We start from the raw sequence: 26,715 nt of genomic DNA, 5'->3' as shown, positions 1-26,715 counted from the left end.
AACTGATGAAACTCTCACAGAATTCCTTCAGTCTGGCCTTTTCATTATTTAATGAGGGTCACAAAATCCAATTTCTGGCTTAAGGCAAAATCATATTTTAAAAGTAATGCTGATGCTTGGCATCAACATTATGATGTCCTCCCAAGCCCGAACCATTAGGGACAATTGGCAAAGAAATCACAAAGCTAAGCTGCTCATTCAACATGAGGAAAATCTGAGATGTCTGCGGGGAGAGATTACCAAAAGGATCTCAGATATCTGCTTGATTTGTGTGGCTCACTGAATTGTCAGATTCAACACAAAAAACATTGCTGTGACAAAATACCTTCATTAATTCTGAATTGTTTTCTGTTATTTGGACAAAAACAAATGCAAACACGCAGCTGCTGCATGATTAGAGAAAGATTGATGTTAGAGATTGACAGATCAGACATTTCTTTATCTTGTGATTTAGTAAGACCTTAATCTCCTGCTACTGAGTTTAGACAATTCTTTATTCTTTTTAAGAACTGTATTCGGCAACATACAGAACCTTTTTTTTTTTTTCTAACTTACCTGCCATGAAAGTCGGTAATTAATGTGACCCAGCAGAGGCTTTAACCGAATGCATGTGTAAGAGAGCAGAGCCTCTAAAACAGCATTTTACTGATCTAAAGCAAGTCAGAATTATTTGGGGTTGACAACCTAAATAATTGATGTTTCACAAATCATCTTATTTATCTCATGTTTAGGCCTGTATAACACCTTTCTCTAAGCACTTCCATACAGTATATGGCAACATAGGAAGCACTGTAACAGCTCCTTACATATGGCAAAAGCCCTGGATATGGTTGTCTATTATGCAACGTTCGCATACAATAGGAAGCTACTGTTTCACATGACACCAACATTGTATTGTATCCCAGCTCTAAGCTACATGCTGGATGACACTAACTAGCTTAACAAAGTATAAACAAGTCAGAGGGTTGTTTGTCCCAGAAGCAGAATTTTGAAGCAAATACTGCATGACCTCCCTCGACCTCTGACATTGTGCTTTGGAGATCAGCCATAATGTGAGCCTAAATTAACCCGACCAGTCAAAATTTCACGAGATTCATTACAAAACCCCAAAATTTATTAGTTCATGTGTTCTTGGAATTTTGAATTTGGACCAAAAAGAGTGTCTGGTTACGGTAAAGGTCAGAATCCTTAGTTAGATATGAATTAAACATCATGTTCTCAGTATTTTTCTGCTTGTGCTAGAGGTAACTTAACGACTTGTAACTTTAGTTTTCACTTTTGTATTCTGACCTGCAACCTGACCTCAGTTGGCATTGTTACAAGCAAGAAACATGCGAAGAATGAAATGAGAGTTACAGCGTACTATATATTTACAGCCAACTAACGACGAGTAAGATCAGCCACTATGGAGCAACTCTGTCCTGACATTTAGATGATGTGAGGCAGGAAAACGAGCCAAGATCCAAAGGGGGGAAATGTGGCTCTTGTCCTACAACCATGTTTGTAGTTCTGGTTTATGCATAAGCCGCATCCTGTCAATTCATTATGCAGACCAGAATGAAGCAGAGCACAGTCAAACAAACAGGCACTCAAGTCCAAATACACTAACACATGCACAAAAACCAAGATGCACAGATCCACACACACACACACACACACACAAATGCATTCAATATGCAGACACATGTAAGGAGAAGAGAGGGAGACTGTTAATTAACTAGAGCTCGTTAATTCTCTTTGAACCGACAGCGTGGAGGTTTACACACTAATTACCTTGATGGCTGAGCCAACCTGTGCATGCACACGCATATGCCGGTCTTCACACTACAAACACAAGCGCTCTCGCAGGCTGACATAACACATCTTGCAGGCTTTTAGACTTTCACACTCGTACACGGCCATAAAACACAAACATAAAGGTGTGAAGTCTCACTCATACACATGAACATATGCACACACTCATGTGTACTGCTGAAAGAAAAAAAAAACTCTTGCCCTGAAATGAATTCTATATTAAGAACTATTTTTTTTTTCCCTCTCCTTCTCTTTTTGCTTCAGAGCAAGATTCAGATGGTTGGGTTTATTCTTAGCTCAGATCGTGCGTCTTTTTGATTCACACTGATCGAGCAGAGTTAGCCTCCAACTAGCTCCCATAGTGGAATGGTCCGCTAAAATGTTTGCACAATACTTGCACACATAATCATTTTTACATATTCACCATGTCAGAGGCTGTCATGTCAGCACCGAACTGTAATTGACCGTGTCAAATTAAGAGGAAGTATTTTTATGTCCTTCATCAAACTCAATTAATATTCCATCAGGGTTAGATTTATAGCCCATACTGGACCTCGGCCAGTTTATACATATGTTCATGTGTCTTTATGTGCTTGTGTGTTATCTCGTAGCTACAATAATTATGGACTAAGATTTGACTTTAAGTTTCCAGCCTTTATTGCACATTTTTAGTCCAAAAAAGGAAGCACACATTAAAATATAGTTAATATCATTTGTAAGTAGAGTTTCAACTCTGAATCCAATTTAATAAGAATTACAATGCAAGAAGAAGGAAAACATCTGAAGAACATTGTTTATTTTATTTTCCCTGTCTTTCCTGTTGACATTCCCCATTATTACTCACACTGAAATAGCTCTTACTATAAGAAAAGGTCAATATGAAACTTGAGGTTTCATATTGACTTCTCTATTTGAAACACCTTACTGTTTGAAACAAGCATAAAAATATAAAGACATTTACATTTTAAGCTGTATTTAGCATTAACATTCCAAGTCATCAGTGTCTGCGTTTTCAAAAGCAAATGTAGCCTCCTTAATTGTTATATTTACTAAATATTTCACACATTTCCAAATGCATCATGTTCCAGGTGGTAAAAACTCAAAAGGATAAAACTATGGATTTGATTCACTGCATTCAGCCTTCCTGTTGTCTGCTTTGTCTTGCTCTTCCTCTATTGCAACCTAAATGACTCACAGACATGCATCTAAAAATGTGAAACAAAAAACAGTTTTAACTGCAGTTTTCACATCATTTTAAATACCTTACCCATGCTGAAAATAGCCAACTTAGAGTTTCCCCTGTCTAGAAACGTCCACAACAGAAATTATTGATGTTGCCACAACTTAATAGCTCTTGGTATGTTGAGTTTTGAGTTCTGCCCTTTATTCCTTGACAAAAGCTGAGAAATTAATATGCTAAAGATATTATCCTAAAAGACAGAGTTCTGAAGAGACTCTAAAAACATTTGGACAGAAAAACATATGAATTGTATGAATGGAGTCAAATATGTGTCGACAAGTTAAGCAGCAGTGAAAACAAGCCAAAAGGACCAGGGCAGAAGGTCTACAGTGTGCAGCTGCTCAGATGTAATTAAACTAAAAGTAGCCAAAATATGGCATTTGGCAAAAGAAGAGAAGGTTGTCAAAGAGTTCAAGACTTTGAGATTGGAAGGAGAGCGTGAGAGGAAAAAAAGAGGGGAAATGGGGTTTGGGACGGCGGAGGAGTTATGGGTCAATAAACCCTGCTGTGGGGGAAGCGGAGAGGGACCTATAACGAGGTCAAGGACTTATCATCGATCTGCACATCATAAAGCTGACTGGCAAGGAGAGAAAGGAGTGGAAGACGAGGAGAGGAAGTGAGCCAAAGGAACGGAATATGTGGGTAGTTGTGAAAAACAGAAGTTCAGCTTTAGGGGAAAAAGTCATGGGGAGAATAAATTGAGAATAACATTATTATGATGAAGGAAGGAGAGGGGGCAGCTATGGCCAGTATGGAGGAAATTGAATTAGATGGATTTGTGGCAGAAGAGCTGAAATCTGTAACAGAATGCTCACTGAGAGCAACCACATCCAGACTGCCAATACCAGTAACTCACCCTCGGTCGATCGAGGCCCGCCTTGTGTTGCAGGTTGGATCTCACTGCAGTTTTTTTTCTCCGACGCAGCATCACACAAGTCAAGCTTAACAAATTACATGTAGTAAACAAACTCTATAACTGCAAAAAAGTACGTATTTTAAAAAAAAAATTATTTAATGTAATGGACTTTTTAAAAAAACACACTGTCACTACTTGATGGATCCCAACTATAATCTTAAGGAGTGTCACAATATTTCACAGTCAGAAGCCATTTTTATTCCCTCGTCAAAATTAAGCCCGTTTGATGTTGCTGTCACAACGTCACTTCCTCTGGTGTAAGTCTAACCTATTACCAGGAGCCAAGGATATAAGAGATTTTCACTTTGTTTCTATGTTTGCTACTCTCATTCTGCAGAAAGGGAGGAAGTGGTTCTTGAATTGCCCTGTTTTTTTGTTGACGGAGTCAGAAAGACCAGTTTGCAGACTTCATTACAGGAGCATTGAACAGGACAGCATCACATTTACCATTTCATTGCAGTTTAATGCTTGTCTATTTGAACTTCCAATGCAAACAGACAAACATATAAAGAATGGACTACGAAGTACTTTACATTGATGACAAATTCTTTAAAAGCACTGTTTGGGGAAAACCAAATTTGTTTAAGAAAAATGGTGATTCAATCTTTTCCTAAATATTTGTAAGTTACTCTTTCTTCCTTTTTAGCTCATATGTTGCAAAAAAAAATCTGTACTTGAAGCAATGCTAATTGGTAGATTAGCAATTGCTACAATGTATTCACTGAACGTTGGCAAACTTTGCACACAGCTGCTGCTGACTTTGAACATTTAAGTTGCATCAAAGCAAGTTTTGCTAAAATGTAGTAAAACTATGTTTTAGTCTTGCAAAAACACCAGCTGACCCTGTTGTTCCTGAGCCTTTATGCATCTTTGTGGACTTTTCCAGAATCATTAACCTTGATAGTGAAAATTCAGTCAGTTTGCTACATAAAAGTATATTTCTTGCTGTGGATGATTCAGAAAGAAAAACTCCATATGTCCTTGCTCTTTTTTTTATACAGATAAAATAAATTTGTGTTTTGCAAAATGTGCAAGGTGAAATGCTAATTTATTTTTATATTGAGGGGAGTATGTAGTATATTTTATTTTGAATGGAGTATATTTTTATGTTCAATTAGAGGTGTTTTTTATTACCTTTACAAGGGTCCCCATAGTTGGCGATAGCAGAGCACATTTGAAGAATTTCTATTAGGTGTTTTGAAAATCCAATGCCAAAGTCCTATTTTAATCATTTAATAGTATGCGAGAAACACAAAAAAATGGGTTAATCATCTTTGATTAAGCACATAACTCTTATTTAGAAATATAATTGTAAGTCCTTACAAAGCAAAGTTATGCAATGCTGTCACACCAAGGAAATGGTTTTGACAGCCTTTTAAGTCAAGCAATAGTGAAAATATTTGTGTTGACATTTCTTGTGTAAGAAATCCAACTGATTATGATGAGATCTCAGATTCACTTTCACTCAGAGTCCAATTCCTTCATACACTTTCCATTTCACTCTGAGTCACATTCTTTTGTGCATGTTCTGGTTATTTACCAGAGGCTCTCCTCTCAAGAGGTTGCACTATACTTGATCAAAGCTGGTGCTCTAAAGTGAAAATTTTCTTCGTTGAAAGTCGAGATGAATCCATTGAGATGTTTCTTTGCCAGACTTTATTATTATGCTCTCTATTACTGTTGTAGGAGTCACTTTTATCATCTAAATGTTGTTAGCAAGTCACAGACGTTATAAGTTCACCATTAATCCTCTCTTTCTGACTTAATTCTGCTGTGTACCATCTTGTCTTTTTTTTTTTAGTATAAGCATTTCAAATGTTTAATTTCCTTCTGTGCTTGGTGGAAGGAAAAAAAAAATTGGCACCGGTTTAGCTTTTTATATGAGCCGTCCATCAGCTTCCCAGCAGATTATCCAGAGGTGACATTCAAGGCTAAAGTTATTCCACGGTAATCTTTTTCTTGTCTCTGTAGCCTTCACTTCCTCACCATACACTGCATGTTTCAAAGCAGATCTAGATTTAAAAGCTTGTAATTTTGTAAGCAGATAAGTGAGTCTGAGAGGAGGTAGGATGGGTGTCATATAGAGATGGGCTTCCTGGTGCAGAGCGATCCCTTCAGGCCAGACCGAGTCATTTAGCTCTCTGATATTTTCTCAGCGTGAACTTACAGTCTTATTTTCCATCCAACCTCAAAGCCGCTGTGCTAACAAGACTGGGTTGATTTGTGTTTGAACATCACAGTAGTCGTGCTGCTCACTTTGTGTGGATGATGTACTGAAAATATTCGCTGAAACCACCTCGGCTGCATACTGCATAGATTGTAGATGCAGTTTAACGTTTCACAAACACCGAAACACTCTTTAAAATAAAAAATAAATTAAAATAAATTAAAAAAAAATAAAAAAAATAAAATAAAATAAAATAAAATAAAATAAAAAAAAAAAAAAAAAATATATATATATATATATATATATATATATATATATATATATATATATATATATATATATATAAATAAATAAAATAAAAAAATTAATAAAAAAAATATATATATATATATATATATATATATATATATATATATATATATATATATATATATATGAGAGAGAAATAATCAAGAAATCCAAATTAAAACTCAAAGTAAAAACAATGGAAATAGAATTTGTGTTTTTTTTTTATGTTTTTTGTAAATGATTAAAAACAAATAATTTTGTTTCATATAGTAGCAAATGTAACCCCTATATTGCCTATATTGTGGAACCATGTCTTTTAAGATATCTCTCATATCAAAATTTCCAGATTCTCCTAATAGATTTGTGGAGTTTCTCCAGGTACTTTGGGCTTTTCAGATACTTTTTTTAATCGTGAAAAACTTCACTGCCTGAGGAAATCAAATGTCACGCAGAACTGTAAACTGCAGAGTTGTGCTATATGAAGAATTTAACGCTAAAGTGTCAACAACTTAAGATGCGCATGACGTGTAACTATGGGAGAAAGTTAGAATACACATGGGGTTTCTTCCAGAACTCCAGGTTTTCAAATTTGTTTTTGAAAATATAAAAAATACTATACTTCTATAATTTGTAGCATATCTGATTGGTCGGGGAGTAAAACTGAAGTGCAGTAAATACATTTTTTCTTTCAAAAAAAATTATGATTTAAAAGGCAAAATGAGTTTGTTTGTATGCTCTTTTTCTGAATGGTTGCTTGGTCCAAATGTATGCAAAACTGCCGTTTAGTGTGAGCACATCGTCTTTGGTCATATGTCTTTTTTGTACATGAGCTGGAGCTATGATGGTGAACCGGTGATGGTGCTTCTCACCCATAATACGATTAAGCTTTTACAGAAGATTGATTTATGGATCTCTGAACACTTGAGTTTCAGAAACACAAACGAGGCTTTTCATTAACATCAGCACATTATGCTGCATTTGCTGACCAAAGGGAACTTAAACAGCATCAAAACGCTCATCGTTTATCTGTCTTCACTTATTTCAGTAGAGCACAAAATAAGTGTTTTTGAGAGTGGACTCCATATTACGCAGCTGTCACGATTAGACACCAATCCAGATCAAATGTAAGAATCTTCTGGGCAGGCCAGCGGTTTGTAAACACCAGACATGTCCAGCAGCATTAATCTAAACTGGGATTAAAAGGCATCAGAAAACTTTGATAGACCCCTGTGATTGGTTGATGCCTATTACACTGCATTGTAGCTGCTAAACCCATAATCAAGGAGAACATGATCAGATAATCTCAATATGTCTTTGTGGACCCTGCCCAACAGTCTAATCCTCAGATTTAGAATCTCAGATTAGGAATACTAGATGATTAATCCCATATTGTGTTTGTACGTTGCCTGCAGGGGACCCTTCGCCGGGTGACCTTCTCGGTCGTGAGCCAACCTCAGGACGGTGGTTGCTATGACAGTGGCCTGGAAGACTCAGAGACACCAAGCAGCAAGAGTTCGTCGGGACCGCGGCTGGGAGCTCTGCCGCTTCCTGAAGAAGGCTACGAGCGCACAACCCCGGAGGGCAGCGTGGGGGAGGAGGAGCACGTAGAGAACGGTATACTGGCATTCCGAACATAATTAACCATTCTGCCAAAATTGAGCTTAAGACGCTGCCAAACACATTCACTGAAATATTTCCCCTCTCAAGGCTATGTACTTTATGCCAAGAAAGGCTTAGAGATATTTTGATTACACACTCTCTTTCTATCACACACACAGAAACAACCCAGAGAAAGACTTTCATTGGAACCTTGACTTGCTGTCAAGGTCCCAGGAGTCTTTATTCTTTCTCTCTTGGTGGAAATGTGTTTTACACTATAAAGCAGTTGTCCTTTGTGTGTCTGCAAGCACCGCACATCAGGATTTCTGTGTGAGCAAGGCCTCTGTGTATTATGTGAGGAGATTTTTAGAAAAGCTAATGTGCGGCAGTGTCTTGTGCCAGAGTCTCATCCGTGGCCTTAAGCCTCTCTGTCAATGACAAAAAAAAATTCCCTTTGTTCCTTTTTTCACTGCAAGTCTTAAAAAAAGCTAGAGCTGTGGCAGCACAGCAAGGTCACCATGCCCATGGTAGCTGACTAATTGTTGGAGGGAGGGGGGTCAGTGTTATTCCACTAAAATCATGTTTTTTGTGTGTTTTTTAATCAAAATTTGAATTTCGTTTGGACAGTTTTCTTTTCATGGTCAGAAGAAGACAGGTTTCATAAGGCAAAATGTTTTAAATATTTAAAATGCCTTTCAGAAAAACTTTTATAATTTGTCACTCTACAACCTCAAACTTCAATTTTTTTCTTCTAGGGATTGGGGTTTTTAGGAGAGATCAACACAAAATATTTTTTTCCTACTAATGAAAACCTGAAAAATGTCCATGCATTGAAATCAGCCCCTTATCACTCATTCATCCTCCCTCTGCCCTGAGTAAACACTCCTTTCACCTAAACTGGCCTTTTCCTTCAAATACAGCAGCACATCTTTCAGGGGTAACTCTCTACTGGGAAATCTGGAGGTTAAATGTTTTGCCCATTCTTTGAATAGCTCAAGGTCAGTCAGATTGCATGTAGTCTGCAAAACATCAATTTTCAAGCTTTGCTAAAAATTATTAGGTCAAGACTTTGGCTGGATCATTCTAACTCATGAATGTGGCTCTGGCTTTATTTTAATGGCTCCTGTGGCGATGGAAGGTGAACCCAGTCTCAAACTTTTTGTAGCTTCTGATATTTTTTATTTTCCCAGCATTGTCTTGTATTTAATTCCCATCTGTCTGACCGGTTTGTTTGTCCCTGCTTAAAAGAAAAACTTGATGTTGCCACCACGTTTGGTGGAAGGGACTACAGGTTGGTGTCCAGGGTTTCCAGACACAGGGCTTGAATAGATCACAAAGTTTTGTTTTGTTTGTCACCAGAATATCTTCTTCTACATCTTTGTTCCACTCACGGCATTGGGTTATGTTCGATCCTATGCAATGCTCTGTTCTTTCAGCAACGTCCAGCGATGTTTAAAGGCAGATTTTTTTTTTATTAGGTAACAGAATAAAGGGGGCTTAATATAATTCTGATGACACTTTTCAGATTTTTAATATAAAACCCCTGAAAACCATAAAAAAAAAAAAACATTTTATAACCCACTTCACAATTATGCACACGTTTGCGTAGGCCGAGCAAAATAAAATACATTGACAGACAAAATGTTGACTGTGAAGTTCAAAGGGAGTGAATACTTTTTGCAAGACACCATATGCATTTGTTGAAAATTGTCAGTTATATTTAATGCGGGTCTCTCAGTCAGAGCGCAAAAACTTAATTTAAATATTGCATCAAATAAAACATGTTTCTTGGCTGGCCTGGAAAAGCCTGGGGAATCTCCTGGAGGAGCAGGGCCAGGTGCCTCGTGCTGCTCAGGCTGCGGCCCCTACAACCTGACCCCAGATGAGCAGTAATGGATCATTGAATGGTTAGATTAATTTAATTGTTTTTAAATGTTTTCCTTGCAGTCTCAATAAAGAACAAATCCCAAGCTATGCAAATCCAATTTATAGTTTGAAAACGCATCACAATATGTGTGCATCATTAAAGCTGCTGCCTGGAGAAAAACCAAAAAACAAAATTTGATAGCATTTATATCCATTTTCTATAGTGATGAGAGTACTGCACATCTTCAGCCAATCCATATAAAACAGCTTTAACACAAAATGGCAGCCAGTGTAGGCATTGTGTGGTGCAATTTAGTAAACCATTGCTAAAATCACCCAGAATAAGTGCTTTGTTTAATTGTTTCTTTCTGTCGGGGATAAACATACGCTCAGATTAGCCAGCGCTTCTCTTTTACTGTGAAACAAAGTATTGTCCAGCACGGTCTTCCCACTGGAGCCCTTTTAGCTGCGACATTTAACCTCTCGGCTGTGTTTTACCCAATAAAGTGGCTCACAAAAGTCAAGTACCAGTTTGCTGCAAGAAGACAAGCGATTGCATTATTGCATTGCGTAATGATAAATATATAGGAGCGCTCCAAATATAGGTGCAGCTGAATCTACACAGTTAAAGTTGCAATGACTGCACTCTCTAGTGAGCGCAGCAGCTCAATAGCATATAGAGGATGGGAGGGAGATAGGAGACCTTTTGTTGCTTACATAATGATGAACAATCCAAGTATAACTGAGAATATATAGAAATACAACCACAGTGCCACTTCATTACCAAGCGTATTCACACTGCAGTCTTAAAAACCTACATAGTAATCAGAATTTAATGGTTTAAAAATTTATATTTCTGTAATATTTTCCTCTTAATTAATAATACCCATTTTAATGTAAAAAACATCTTTTTTTATTGTCACTAAAACCCTATACTGTAATTCCTGAACGTTCTCCCAAAAGGCCCAGTCTGCCTAATTCAGCTAGAGTGTCTGGATAACAGGATGCCCACGATCTCATGTTTAGTTTCAAGTGTGTTTTATTTAATTATGCAACAAATAAACAACAAAACAAAAAAAACCCACTTCAAAATCAGCAATCGGCTGTGAATACCAAATGAGGAAGTTTTGCTTCGATGTTACTCAGTTTCTTTATACACAAAAGTACACTCCCTTTAAAAATTCCTGGTGTAAAAGATGAAACCTTTATCCACCCTCAGCGTGACTCATCCTGTGAAACCAACTTGCTTCTTAAGAAAAAAAATAGTCGAATAAAATACTTGCAATAACCTGGTTGCAGCGATTCTCCAAAACAGTGGGATTGTGAGGACCTATATTGTCCACAGACCTCTTAAGGTGACTTCACAGTTTTCTTGTCATATTTTGAAGTCATTTTTTTGTTGATTTGGATGTTTGCTTTGACTTGGTGTGATGATGAAAAATAAAATCCCTCTTCAGCTTCCGCTTTCTAGCACGACTGAAGGTTTGGGGTTAAATCTGTCTGATATTTGGAACTGCTCATGATTTTATCCACCTTAATAAAAAAAAAACGTCAGAAAAATAAACCCAGATCATGATGCTGTCCCCACTTTACCTCAGAGTCGGTATGGCGCTTTTCCACCAAAAATACCTTTTAAAATTGTAGGCATTTCAATACATTTTTCTTGAGACGCTAGCACAGTCTTTGACGCAGTTTTAGGAAACTATAGTCACACCTGGAGATTTCATTTTGCAGAAATGTTTTCTTCCAGATAAACCAAGAACAAAGTCAAAGTTGGATCAGTTTGCATATAACTAAGTATTACTAAGTATTAGTTTAAAGGTTTATGCCTTTTTTTTAATTTTCCATCTTTTACCCTACTACTCAGTAGGATGTCACATAAAAAGGTGGGGAAGCTCTTTTTTTTTTACACCACAGAAGCTTCACATTTTGACACGGGTGTGAAGGGCCGCTGTAAAAATGTCTGGTTTAAAAATCCACAACCTTTCATTCCTTTGAGAAAATCCGCGTCCAGTCGCCGGTGTCCTCGTTGATCTTTTATATGGGATGTGGGTTCACATGGGATTTGAAATATGTAACCTTCACATTACACGTACAGAAGTGTAGATTTTACCATTCAGAAAGCTGATAATTACATTCCCCAAGGCTCTGATGGTTGCTTTGTCTGACCTCACCTTTCACCTTTCGTGTAGTGCTGATCGCAGCTGCTTTCTCCCTTTTTTTTTTAACATTCCTCAGAAGTCAGCAATTTGCATTCTGCTTCGACAGCATATTTTCTTCCTTTCAGGCTCCCCTCCCTAATAGCCTCAGTCTAATCTTTTTCTTTGTTTTTATCAGTTGTTTTCTTTTATCTGTTTTTCAGTTGTAAACTCATTTTCTGCAGCCGTTTCCATTTGGTTGTCAACTTGTTTTGCTAATTTGGGATAGCAAAGTGAAATATTAAATTTTTTTATTTTTTTTTTTACCCATTGTTATCCACTTCCTGTTTCCAGATGCTAGACAGCTTCCAGACGTAGCACTAACTGGAAAGTGCACCAGGGAGTGCGATGAGTTCGGCCACTCTGACACATGCTGGATGCCTGTCCGCCCTTCGCCACGGCAAAGGCAGCGGCACGGTAGCGACCCTCCGCGCCTCTCTACCTTTGCTCCAGGTGATGACAACAACAATCTCCGTGGCAACGACCGTGAAAGCGACAGCGAGAGCGCCGGCAGCGCAGGGAGCTCGGAGCCTGGAGTCGTGGTCGGAGGAGAAGGTCAGAGGTTACCCCTAGCCAACGGGGACCCCCTCGGCACCCTGGGCCGTGGAGACCGCAACAGAAACATGGGCGACCACAACCGGAATCTTCTCAACCGCAAAATGACTTCCGCATCCTACGACACGTTCAGCGGTGCGGGCCTTGGGAGGCGCCAGCTCGAGGAGGAGGCAGGCGAGGGCCAAAACCCACCTGAGGTCATACCACTGGCGCGGACTGGAGGGGACTACAAGACGACGTCATGCCTCACGTTGTCACGCCGGGAAGTCTATCTGTAACAGCCTATAGGTGGTACAGTCCTCATGAAACTTCTACGTTTGTGTGTTGGAAAAAAATAAGAGGTTCCAAGCTGCACTGACAAGTCGTCGGTGTGGTTGGTCTTTTCAGCCTTGGAAGATGTGAAAAATGACAAATGGATGCTTTCAAAAAGCTAAAATCAAACTGTAACTTCAAGACTCGTACTAACAATTATCAGCACTTAAACTTAAGCAAGTGATTGATCAGGTCTCGGACTGGGAACTCTTTCCAAAAACACTTTTTTTATATATATATAACTGCTGAAAGCTACCTAACAGGCGATGACTGTGTGTGTCTACGCGGAGGAAAACAATCTTTTCTTCAGTTTTTTTTTGTTTTTTTTTACTGAATCCAATGCATGCCTGACCCTTCGACCGTATATGTATTTATGTGAAGAAGCCTATGTGAACTCTGATGCTCTAAATGTCTGGAGCATCTACACAAACTAAGGCTTCATCAGGCCAGAAATGGACTCGTCTGGTCTGACCCAGCTAAGAGACAACTGAAGTTTCCTCCTGTGGGGAAAAAAAAAAATAGACAAGAAGAAAATGTGTTTTCGCAATGACTTGATCTAATTCAAAGTAATCAAACATGCTTTACAGTGCCTTGCAAAAATGTTCATACTCCTTGATCTTTACTCCATTCTGTTACAACTCCATTCTTATATGGATTTTATTGGATTTTTTTTGTGTGATAATCCATTATAAAGTAGCAGGTAAATATGAAGTAGATGGATTGATATACAATTTCAAAAATATAAATCTGATCAGACGTTTCGGTCTACTTTAAAAATCACTCCATCTTCCTGAACACGCCATTATGGACGCATCATGCTGTGGGATGTGTTTCTTCAGCAGAAACAGAGAAACTGGCCATAGCTGATAATAATGGATTGAGCTGATAGAGGGGAAATCCAGGAAGAAAAGTGTCTTACAACCTACAGCAGGTTGAGTTTGGTGCTGAGGTTCACTTTCAAGTATAAAACCACAAATCCAAACAGGTAGTCAGTTACAATGGAATAGTTTTGACCAAACCATATTCCTATGCAGTCTGGGAAAAACAGGAGTTCCATTATTGTTACCACATCTGAGTAAAATGATAATCAAGTTCAGCTAATTGAAGTTTCTCCGGATGAAAAAGAATTAATTTGCCCTTTTCCGTACTTCTAAGTAAGAACTGAGGCCAGTCAATGTCTAGACATAAATCCAGTTGAGAATCTGCAAAAACGGCTTTTCACATCAATACCAGAACACTCTGCCAAGAGTGAATAACACACAGATGGACTAATGAGGTTGACATTTGACGTCAATTGTTTGCACTACATTTTATTTAGGGGCATTCGAATAATGGTTGCTTAATACAAATGTGACAGTTTTAGATTTTTATATGTATTATTCTCCTTCTGATTCACATCTATGCATCATTACTTTTGGTTGGTCTATAACATAAGATCTTAAAAGAACCTATTGAGGTTTGAGGTTGTAATGTGATAAAATGTGGAAAGGTCCAATGAGTATGAATAGGTTTGTAATGCACTGTAGCTAAATGTATCATAACAGAGGTGTGGGGTGTTAACCAGGCCCCCCGAGATTCTTACAGTGTGAACAGAAAATCAGAGCAAGACAAGACTTTTTCAAATGTAACTACTCACAATACAAGGTTGTCATCGCGTGTTTCTAGTGCCAGAGTATTCTGCCACGTGTGAAGACGTATGTTTATGATTTTCCCCTCACTCCCACTCTGTATGTATATATTGTATGTGTGCATTGGATCAAGCAGCAGTGTTCTCTTTCTGCTGCTCTCCGTAGTTTCAGAGTAGACATAGGTGCCAACTTCATTTTGCATCTACACATACACACACATATTTATATATGAATATATATATATATATACACATGCAAGCATGCAGTTGCAAACACATAGTGTACACACATTAGCACATTAGCATGTACCCTGGAGCTCATGCAGAGCATTTGTAGAGCTCATGTAGGGTGAAAAGTTTTAAGGTAAAGTCTATAATAACCTGCATTCACTTCCATGCAGTAAAATCATGTAAGAGACACAAACGTACACAAATCAAGTTCATTTGAAAGAAACAAAACTGAGATTTTTGCGAAACGCTCGGTTCATGTGTGTTTGTGCTTTCCTCCACGTCTTTTTCTTTTTCTTATGCATTGCCTCATCAAACTAGCTGTAGCGTTTTGCCTGCTCCTCTCCAGCCAGTATTTAAACATGAAACGTATTTAAATAATTACCCATCTCTCTCTTTCTCTGACTGATGCGCAAGCCAAGATTAAAGAGAATTCCAGTGGCATCTACTCTTAAAGTAACGATAGAAACCGTTGGAGTTAGAGATATTCCGCATAGTGTAAGTAGGACTCATGTAAAAGAACCACGTCTCTGTAATTCCTGTAAGGTATATTAGGGAAAGAAAAAGAAACTCTGCATGACAGAAAATATTTTTTTTTCTCTTTTTTTTTTTTAAAGATACAGCTTGTGCTTATTATTTTTTGGCAGCACGACTGTTTGGATACATCTGTACTAAATGACTGTGCTTACAAAGGGGGTAGTGGAGATAATGATGGCGGACGGAGGAACTGAGCTGCAGTCGGGTCAATTTGTTTGGGCCTTTATTCTCTCTGAGTTTTTCAGAGTTGAGAGGAAGGGTGTGCCAGAGGGTGGAATGAGCATGTTGTGCGGCGGGAGAGCGACGTTCTGACCTGAACACGCCCATGCTGCTGTGCCGATAACAGACTCCTTCATGTCCCGGCCTGCCCGTCATCTACTGCGGCAGCCTCTCCGACACACTCGGCTGCATAGTACAGAGGAGTGGGTGTGGATCGAGGCCAACGCTTCTTAATTCCCATCATCGGAGCGTGTGTGAGCGTGTGTGTGTGTGTGTGTGTGTGTGTGGCTCCATGGCGTGATAGGGATAATAGGGTTAGGTCGTCCCTGTGGTCTTAATGAGTTTCCTTTCTCCTCTCCTCTCCTCCCTCGATCTACACTGATCTCATTAATGTCTGAATGGGCGAATGTAACTCTGGTGGAAACTGCCAGTAAGTCTGTCTCCTATGTTTTTTTGTTTTTTTTTATCTGGTTGTTTTGGATCAGACTAGACAAAGAGACAAGATTTTAAAAAAATGAACAGCAGCAAACTCAGGTGTGCAAAGACATCTTACCTTTTTAAGAGGGTAATTTAGATGTTCTACTTTAACTCCTTGTAAAATTGTACATACTTCAGACTTTATTACTGTAATGTACTACGGAACTGCACAATCTGGAGTTTTGAGGCCACTGACGTACCTATTTAATCCCCAGCCTTCATTACCTCCAACACCCCCCCCACACCTTCCTGCCTCCAGTATTGCTGATTTAAAGAGCTCTGTTCTTGATGGACTGCGCTAAAGAAGAACCAAAAAAATGTGAAAGCTTTGGAGACTCTGTTGTAGAGACTTCACATTGCAAAGTGGACTCCTGGAACGAGGTGTACGAGGGTCCCCACTGCAAAGTAAAACACTCGGGATACCTTTTAAGAAAAAAAAACAAAAAAAAAAAAAAAAACAAGAGTTATCTAAGAAGCGCTTTTGTCTTCAGACTACTGTTTTATGGCAGTTACACGATGATACTTTTCAAACCCCGTCCGATCTGGATTTCATGGAACTTGCTGTATATGAAACTGTGTGAGTGTGTCCATTTTCTTTTTATACTGCACGTTTAAACCTGAATATGTTTTAGACTACTGGAAAACAAAGAGGAAAAACAGAGCGGACTCAGATCTGTCATCCACAAAGACTTTTATAAAAAAAAACGTTTTATCTTGTCTTCTCCTGCTGTTTTATCCTCGCCTTGTACATAGAAAACCTACACTGTAGAAAGACTGTCTGGAAACCCCTAAGAGAAGATGGCATGCTTAAGGTTCAAATCTGCACTCAAGAAAAAGAAAAAAAATCAGAAGAAAAACTGTTTTTCTTTTCTTTTTCATTGTTTTCTCATCTTAAGGGACTGTCTCATTTTTTGCTTTTTTTGACTGCTCCCTTCCTGTAAGTACATAATGAACTAATTGCATTTGCTATGATGATTAAGAAGACGAAGAAGAAGAAGAGGAGGAGGAGGAGGAGCAAATTAATGGTTTGGTAATGAAGATGAATCATGTACAAGTTTGACTTTCGCATTAAAAATTTCAAACACTCATTTGGCTTACAGCTCTCTTACTCTTTTTTTCTCTTTTTTTTCTTAGATGCTGTCAGTCAATCAGTTTTGAATTTTAATGAATACAATGAGAGAGTTGCTTCAAGTCAAATCAGCTCTTGAGTCATTGACTTAGACTGAAGTCTCAAATAAAATACAAAAAAAAAAGTCAGGCATATCTGCCTTTTGTTTCAGTGATGTTGGAAAGATCGTGCCTAAAGGAAACAGGGCTTCAATATCACCTTATTATTCATCTCACATTATCGTGCACACAATTTGATCAACAGAAAAGGCAAACTGCAATAGATCTTTTAGACATATTGGAAAATTTCATCTTATATGTGCTACAGATCCAATGCGGGTGTAACCCAATAACAGTACTAAATCTTAGTATGCAAGAGCTTCCCTCACTTTGCTCTGCAGGATTCTAGAAACTGAAGATAGAACTCCTTGGATGGCCTAGTTTTTTTTTTTTTTTTTATTAATTCAGCTAACAATTATGTACGTTTTTAAGGGAATTGGAAATTCCTTTTCGGATGGTGGGTGGATCTTTAAGTCCTTTCTGCCTAATTTTATTTACGTTTATTCAAAAGCATTTGTGTTTTTGCTCTTTCACGGGTTCTAGTTCAGACTGTCAATTTGAATGTTGTACAAAATATATACATGTTAGCTTATTTAGAGCCCTGTCCACTGTAGGGCAAAGGCATTCCAACATGATTAGCTGATGAATCAGCGGCCGTTGGAGTTAAACATACAACACATTTGCTGAGTGGTGGTTTGAAGTGAATAAGTTTACCAGAAGTTAAAAATATAGGGGGGAAAAAACAATAAACCCTCCAATGGCAAAGCCACACCATTCCACATCCTTTATCCCAAGACCACAGGCGCTATTCAAAACAGGAGTAAATCAAAAGAAAAACATATATGATCAGAGACTTGACACAACTTGATGTTCCACGTAATCAGATTAGTTATCTTGTTTGAGCTCATGTATCGTGTGTTTCTCAAAACAACATACAGTCACAAGATAGGAATCAGCAGCTTTGGATGTGAACTCCAGAAACTCATCTCTAGAACTCAATATCTGGGGCTCAAGTTTCATATGCAAACTTTACTTGGTGTAATCAACTGTGACAGTAAGCCGGTATTTGTAGATGGTGTGAGTAAATGATTCATGTTTTCTTCTGTGAGTTATATATAATAGACTCTGTAAATGCTGGTTTTGTGGGTAAAGTCATGCACAGTATGTTGGGATTCTCTTTGATGTTTCTCAAAAGCAAAGTGAATTCAAGACAGATTCTAAGTTCCTTAAGTTTCAGTGTTTTCTGTGATACAACTTAAAGCGAACATTTAAGTTGAGTCAGGGCATGGTTTTGACAGAGACCTGCGTCTTTTCCACTCAAATGGTCAGTTTAATATACAAATCAGAGATATTCAAGAACTGCAGGCTGGTGATTCCAACATGCGCCTTTAGCTGAATCTTTTAATAAATGACTTTTGCTTCTAATAAAGAATTAACAGAAATACAGAGCTGATTCTTCATGATACAAAAACTGCCTGACTAATTAATTTGGACATTGTGCATTAACAGGTGTGCACTCTTACTATTAGTTTTCTTTTTATGTAAATGTATCTTTTTATTTTAATAGGGTACATGTTTGTTAATTTGTAAAACAATTTTCCATTGTGCATAGCAGATTGTTTATACATATGGAATTGAAATTTCTGAAAAGTATATTGATTATAAAAGAGTCATTGCTAAATTAGGTTTTGAACTTATAACCTAAAGCATGTCTATGTTCTATGACCAGACAGCAAGCATCTGATGTGAAAATACACAGTTGTGTCATCAGAGACTTGAGTCTTGGCTTGGACTTGAAGAAAAGCACTTGTGAACATCTCTGCATCAATAAATATATTTACTTCAACCATCAGATCCAAGTGGGACCATCAGTGTGGTTGTGTATTTCAATCTAAACATAAATTTATGTTACATGTAGCCAATTTGCATCTGCAGATGAAGGTCATTTGAAGTAACTAAGACTCGAGTCAGTCTTATTCATCTTTTTCAGGGTCGTCAAGAAGCCGAGTTCAATTTCTGAGCAGTTAAGAACTGATGCATTCTGCAGCACGACTCTTTATTTTAATGTAGATCTGTGATGTAATTCTGCAGCACACTGACATATCTGTGATAGAGTACGGAGATGTGGCGCTGTTCATCATTTTTAATCTTTGAAAGGTGAATATTCCTAAACTTGATGCTGCTCTGTGAAAAGTTTTCAAATGTGGAAGCAATTTGGACTTAAGACTTATCTTACAAAACGATTCACAGGTGTTAACAGCTGCAAAGATTACTGTGAAGGACTCTGAAATGTCAAAAAAAATGGAAGAAAAAAAAAATCCCGCAACGTGTATTCTGTTTTTGCAAATATGCAATACTGACCTCATGTGGTCATATCTGATATATTTCTATTATTATATTCCTCATTTTTGTTTCACCCTCCTACAGAGGACAGGAATACTGCTATTAAAATGAGACAAGTAAATTAGCTAAAAATATTTCTTTATCTGCAAGAAGAGAATTACATCGCTGTTCGTGCCACATTCTTGTGTTCAAACAATTCATTGCAAGTGTAAACACTGTGCAGTCAATGTTACTGTTCAGGATGGAGACAGATTTTGTGCCCAGGTTTTGGTGTGAAATTTGCAAATCAACTCCAGAACTAAAGTGCTTGTGGAAAAGCTGGTAACAGAGTGTCATTATTCACAGTGAGAAATTAAATAAAATAAAGGTCATGTGTCTTTTTATACAGCACCTGTAAATAACTTTAACTGGATTTACATGCTAATTGTCAAGCTTTAAAATTTGGCAAGAAGACTCTAGCATTATGCTTCAGAATGCTAAAATGTCCATGTCTTGGCTTATTTCTTAGATTTGCAGTTCTTTGGAAATACTTCATGTTTAATGTAGATATTGACAAGTTTAAGTAAAATGTGATTTTCTCTTGGCTGACCAATAACGGTTGATCAGCAAATGACCTTATAGGTCAGTTTAGCTCCACATGAATTACCGGCTCTTCTGCTGTCTTTGACATTTTAAAGAAATGGGTCTCATACATATATTTATATATCCATCCATCCATCCATCCATCCATCCATCCATCCATCCATCCATCCATCCATCCATCCATCTTCCTTGTCCCTTAGTGGGGTCGGGAGGGTTGCTGGTGCCTATCTCCAGCTAGCGTACCGGGCGAGAGGCGGGGTCACCCTGGACAGGTCGCCAGTCTGTCGCAGGGCGAGCAGCCCCAGTTATTTCTTTATTCCAGTTATTGTCATCTGAAGTCACCAATGAAGCCATAAAAATTACATGTGAAAGAAGAAGTAGTGAATTAACTCAATAAAAAAGATATTATTGAAAATGAAAAGATAAGTGTTGAAAATGTCAAAACATCAGGAATCGTCCATCAAACGTCCATTTAATCAAAATCTGTAAGATAAATCACAATGTTGCACCATGAAGACATAAGGATTCCTTAGCACTGAGGGAAAAAAAAGATGTCAGCTATTTTTAACCATGGGTTAAATTGAAGAGGTGTTCTCAGCAGATGGGCATTTTATTGATTTTATAAACCAAACATGACGTTACCAAGGTTCCTGGTGAAATATATCCTGGGTGTTAATCTACACATACACTGTCCAGTATATCAAATGGTCTCTTAAACTGTCGGAAGCAGCTCTCAGCATGTTTAGCAGGCTTTTTTATTTTTTTTTCCCGTGAGTGACAGAAGCCTCAAGTGGATTGCCTTTGAAAAGAAAACCTTGGCCTGATGGCTCAGAAATAAAAAGATGCGCTCTTGTGTAGCATTGAAATTTTCTCCTCTAATTCTTTTTGTGTTGTCTGAATAGAGAAAATTACTGCAGCTCTCTGGTCAGTTAACATCTGTAGTGGCAATTTTGAAAGACCAAAAGAGTGAATTGGAGGCACTGCAGCCAAGCATATAAAGCCTGCTGAATAAAAGATTCTGTCAGTGCTGTGTTCCTCTGTTCAGGAAAGACTCGCAGCAGAGCTGTAAACACTCTCGCTCACCAACAAGCCATGACAGATGATATGAGAGTTGATCCTCCCTGTGTTCCTCCACAGCTCTTCATTTATGTCTTTTCATCTTTTCCTGGTTAAATCAGTTAGGGCTTATCAGAGCTGTGCGATCAGCACGCATGATGCAGTGGCAGAAGATAAAACGTACACAACATGAATTTGCATAAACGTATACCCAGTCGACGTTATTGTGTGATTGCTTAATTACAATTTTTTAAAAATCTAATAATCTTCAGTAAAGTTTATAAACATTCCGATTGAACACTGAGTTTCCACTCTCTGGTACAATAACGGCTAATTCTATTCTATTCTATTCTATTCTATTCTATTCTATTCTATTCTACGTTATCTCATTAACTCTAATCATTCATTCAACAGCATATTTTTAAATAATTTTTCCATGAAGGTCATATTGATTGTGGTTTTGAACAAAAAAATAATAATTCTTAAAATTGTTTACTATTCTTAACACACTTAGCATTTTTCTGCACCATATGCTACATGGTGTCAATGTATGAAAATGACATTGACCTTTTTGGATTGGCTTTATTTATTTATTTATTTATTTATTTATTTATTTATTTATTTATTTATTTATTTATTTATTTATTTTATTATTATTTTTTTTTAATTAGGTCACTGAAACATTTTCACAGCCCTTAGGTGTCCTTCATGAGTGCCAATAGTTAACACCCAGGAACAGAAACCAGGATTTGTTGCTGTCCATTTGTTTGCTGAGATAATTTGGCAGTTTAAGCTCACTAACTCATTGGACGTGCCTGCATCGAACCTGGATGGATTCTGATTTCATTGAATTTGACAATCAGGATCTGGAGTAAATGGGAAGGCATTAGACTGAAGAGGATTTAATTTGACTAATAATTGTGTTTGAATTGGACCTGTTTACTTTCTCTGCAGAATCCTTCAGGATGACTTTTGTGTTGAATTAATTTAAACAGAAAGCTAATGAAAACGGAGCAAATAAATAAAACATTCATTTGGGAAAAAAAAATTCTGTTTCCTTCTGCCGGAGTAGTTGTCCCTGTAAACAGTGTAATGTTGATCCAAATGGGACTTCTGTTTTCTGACAGCTCAATGGGGACACCAACTGGAGGAGACGGGGTGTTCCAACTTGGAAGATCTGTAAAGTGTTTGATATTTTTTTATTTTTATTGGAAATACTCTTTGTCTTGAGTCGAAGAAGCTCAATAGTAACTGTAAAACTAAGTTAATTATAACAACACTTCAAGCTCTTTAAGATATATAACATAAAAATCTGTATAGGTGATATAAAACCACAGACAAAAAGCCAATCTGCACCATCTTTAGACACAAACCCATTGGGAGACACTAAATATATGTTCTGACTGAGCAACAGATAGAAATATAGTTCCAATCATATTGCTAGTTTTTTGGATGGTTAATACTCATAGTTTGTTAAATTCAGAAGAGAATTTTATTTTTAGCATATAACTCGAAGTTGCTCAGATGTGCACAGATGCCCAAGTTAATGACATGACTGGGAAGAAAACAACACAACAAACTCTCTGATTTACCTGTAGGCAGTCATCCACCTGTTTTTAAAGCAGCATTTTTTGTGTGTTTCAAAGGATTAAAAGGTCATTCTATTATTAATACAGCATTCTCTCCCTCTTCTCTAGGAACCATTATTCCTCTATACACAATGCTGTTTCATGTTCTGCTGCACAAGAAGAAGCACATAATTTCACCTCAAAACTCCATATTGTTGATTTGTTTGATTTGCTCTCGGAGCAGATGGCAGTGGCAGGATGTAGGTCTCTGCTGCTGCCTGTGGAGGTGGTGATGATGTAGTCAGTTCATCTGCACCAGAAACCAGGAGAAAGCTTTTCCCATACAGCACAAAGGGAAAGTTAGGAAGAAATACACACCTAGTAATTACATCTTACATAATAGAGTCTCAATAGAAAAAAAATGTACAAATCTGAGCATGCTTACCATATCTACAAATATGTTTTATATCTCAAGTCCAATGCACTAGAAGGTATAAATATACTATGCTCACACAATCGCCACCAACATTTTCTTTTCCAAATGCATTTTTCCCTGTCAAGTCTGTATATGAATTTAAACAGCCAGATCAAATAAACTGCTACACTGTTTGCAGATATTCATGTTATTCCTTAAATTTTTCAACATACAGTGAATATCAAAAGTTTTCATACACCTAAAACTTTCTCACAGTTTGTCACGTTGGAGTGGATGAATGTAAAGTAGTGCATACTAAGTGAAAGCAAAATAAGTACTTTCGAGTCGGGTGAACGATTTAACATTTCTGTTTCATTCTTTAGTTCCTTATTACAAGCATCTGAATGTTTAAGTTTAAATCTTTGGGCAATTAATGGATAAGGAATATTTTAATAAAATCTGAACTGATTTGCATAAGATGACACAGAAAATTTAAATATCAGGAGAAATAAGTACATTTTTGCAGAAAACAAAGAGCAAAGTAAAAAGCTGAATGTGAGAATGGCTGAGTCGACATTGGATGAACTACATTCATTAAACACTAGGAGTGCTCGGTCTACTATTCCACCCACTTCTCTTGTTCATTTTCTGATTTATTCATTCCGCTGATATCAATCGCTCTTCTCTCTCTCTCTCTCTCTCTCTCTCTCTCTCTCTCTCTCTCTCTCTCTCTCTCTCTCTCTCTCTCTCTCTCTCTCTCTCTCCAGTGAGCAGCAGTAGGTTTGAAAACAGAACTAATGCCACTGAGTGGGTTGTCATATAGTTTTGTTGCCTCTCTGATGCAATCTTGCATTTCATCCATGATGCTGTGCTTTAAAGACTTGCCTTCTTTCAGACCTTTCTTTTTCATTTTTAATGTCACATAAAATCTTAATAAAATACATTAAGGTTTGTGGTGTGACAACATGTAGAAATTAAAAATGTTTATGAATACTTTTATAATAGTTACATTTACCAAAAGGATCATTTTTTAGAAACGCAAAGCCTAAAAGCTGTCTGAATATCTGTGAGCGGTGACATTATTGTCCTCAGTTAAAAGAAAAAGTAAATTGTGCACATACACACAAAATAAAAAATTTAATTACACTTTTATTAAAGGGACTTATATCCACAATTGTGCTAAAGGTGATTTTATAAGCAGTAGTTCCTTAAAATTTAATTTTTTTCCACTGAGTAAAAGTAGAAGTTGGAATTTCCAAAGTATTTGGGAAATTCTATAAAAAATGAATTTCTCTGACATTTATTTCCTCTGGTAGCCAATAAATATGAAGTGCAGTCTGTGCCAAGGCTGTGCATCTTCCCAGAACCTTCAAAGCCTTGAAGGACTGAAAGACAATTTGGCAGTAATGCTTCAAGTCTGAATAACCTCATAGATGGATGCAGTGCGCAGACCAACCAAATGAGAGTTCTGGTAAAAGAGGAAGTACACTGGCATTAGGGCCGGGGGAAAAAATACATTTAAAAAATGACAGAAACAAAAACTGATCAGGAATTAGATTATAGCTTTTACTATAACTACATTAAAATGGTTTTCATATTTTGTTATTTCAGAGTACATCCAGTTTTCCCAATAGTCTAAATATAGTACAGATAAAGCAGAAATGTGCTAAAGAGCTTTTTTTATTATAATTATTTTCTAGTCTTTCTATTGCGTCTCATTGCTGAGCTACGGAGCTCATAAAAAGGATTTGTCAACTGGAACCTGATTTAGTTATTTAAGTAACCAGGAGACACACTTTTGTGGTTGAGACAATTTCATCTGAATGTTCAAGAGGATACAAAAACCTTCTTTAGTGATGGAAGTTGTTGAAGAGTGCAGCAGGCCTCTCATGGGGAAATAAGTTGAAACCTCCAACAGATTTCTTAGATCTGGCAGCTCAGCCAACCTGAACAGGAGGATATAAGAGGCTTTGGCAAGCCAATAATGGCCATCATAAATGAGGTCCAGTGGTACTTTGCTGAGACGGGAGCGCTGACACCCATCAGGCCTTTATGGTACAGTGGCCAGACAGAAGCCATTCTGCACTAAAAGACACATGAAAGTCTTTCAGTCTCTTTTACAGCTTAAATTCAGCAAGAGCTAAAACAACGAAAATAACGAGTTAAAATGTATTTTTACCCCCAACAGAATGGAATAAGCCCTGTTTTATCCAAAAACATGTTTTGTTCATCTGTTGTCTTAGACATTAGCTAATCTGGAAATATGTTGAAAAGTTATATTTTCAAAACTGTGGCTTACAGCAAAATGAAACCTCACAATTCAGTTTCTCAGAAAATTAGGCCACATAAGAAAATAGAGCAAATAGAACATTTAGAAATTTTATATTCAGACCTGCTACTCCTACAAAATCTAAAGGAATGCTGCAGTTGTCAATGTGAAACAAGAGGATAAGCCAAGGAGGTGGTAAGCAAATACTGCCACATGAAAATAGTAATCAAAAGTTGAGTGGAAGAAAAATGTTGAAAAAGGTGAAAAGGCAACATGGATCATCACAGCTGTGAAGGATTGTAAAGCAAATTCCAGTCCGAAGTTGCTGGAGTCACTTCATGCAACTATTTATTCTTAACCCTGTCTGCTGGGAAGAAAAATAACCTGACTGTTGTTCACTTGACCAAAGTCTTCTTTTATGATAAAAGCAAAAAATTGCCTTTTACTTAGAAAATCAAGTTCCTGTTGTCTGGAGGAAGCGTGAATTGGCCCAGAACACAATAAGTAGAATAAATACAGTGAAGTTTGCAGGAGATAAGAAAGGGCAGAATATCTACTATTCTGAACTGGAAAATGTATGTTCCTCTACTTTCATGGAATGTAAAATTAAGGCATTAAGCGCAAACTTGTGATCTCTTAAAATGCCAAGTGGGTTGCTTGTCCTGAACAAAACCTCCATATCTGAAGACAAAATGTCAGGAAAGTGTTCTCGATCGAGGATATTATACTCTTGTCAACATGTACCAGAATAATATATGTGTCTATTTGATCAATTGACATAAACAAGCAATGTATAAGTTAGAGTCACCATATTTCATCAGTTTTTGCTTTTTGTTGTTGATGCATTTTTTTTTTAATTGTTCACAAATTATTTCAGTCAATTCATTAAATCCCATTTAGTAACATTTGTTCAGTCTTTGCTGTCATTTACTGTGACAACAATCTATAATTGACTTCACAGAGAGAAGGGGATCCATTTAAAGTATTAATGTTTGGTGCTGTTAATGTTCACATATACATGCATCACTACCTGTGTAATATTCTTGTATTTCTTTGTGACCATTTGTGGTTGCGCTGAAGTCTGTCTCTGTCAGGATATTCTTGTAATAAGGCTTCTAATATAAAAGGATTATATCAAATGGTTTTAAAATAGTTGCGCGCTGATATTTCCCAGCCAGTCTGCTGGAGCTTAAATGATTCTGGCAAGCAGAGTCTGAGAAACTTCCAAAGGAAAGGTGTGCCAAGCATGTAGAGGAATTCCAGAAAGACGTTATACCACCTGCTGCCAGAGG

At 37.4% G+C, this 26,715-nt stretch overlaps 1 protein-coding gene across 2 annotated transcripts in view; it reads left to right on the top strand.

The window, feature by feature from the left end:
- The window catches only part of pcdh7a (protocadherin 7a), a 58,724-nt gene extending 41,613 nt beyond the window's left edge, over positions 1–17,111 (top strand). For both annotated transcript variants that reach the window (XM_008416969.3, XM_008416961.3), the window contains 2 exons: positions 7,818–8,019; positions 12,363–17,111. In XM_008416969.3, coding sequence (XP_008415191.2) covers positions 7,818–8,019; positions 12,363–12,901 — 741 coding nt within the window. In that variant the 3' untranslated portion in view covers positions 12,902–17,111. The remainder of the gene's footprint in view (positions 1–7,817; positions 8,020–12,362) is intronic.
- Positions 17,112–26,715: the final 9,604 nt, after the last annotated feature.

The sequence above is a fragment of the Poecilia reticulata genome, chromosome 1, assembly GCF_904066995.2.
Source record: "Poecilia reticulata chromosome 1, P_reticulata-male-v2, whole genome shotgun sequence".
NCBI classification, from domain to species: Eukaryota; Metazoa; Chordata; class Actinopteri; order Cyprinodontiformes; family Poeciliidae; genus Poecilia; species Poecilia reticulata.
The sequence above is the reverse complement of the archived record's forward strand: the minus strand, read 5'-3'. Positions and strand labels throughout refer to the sequence as shown.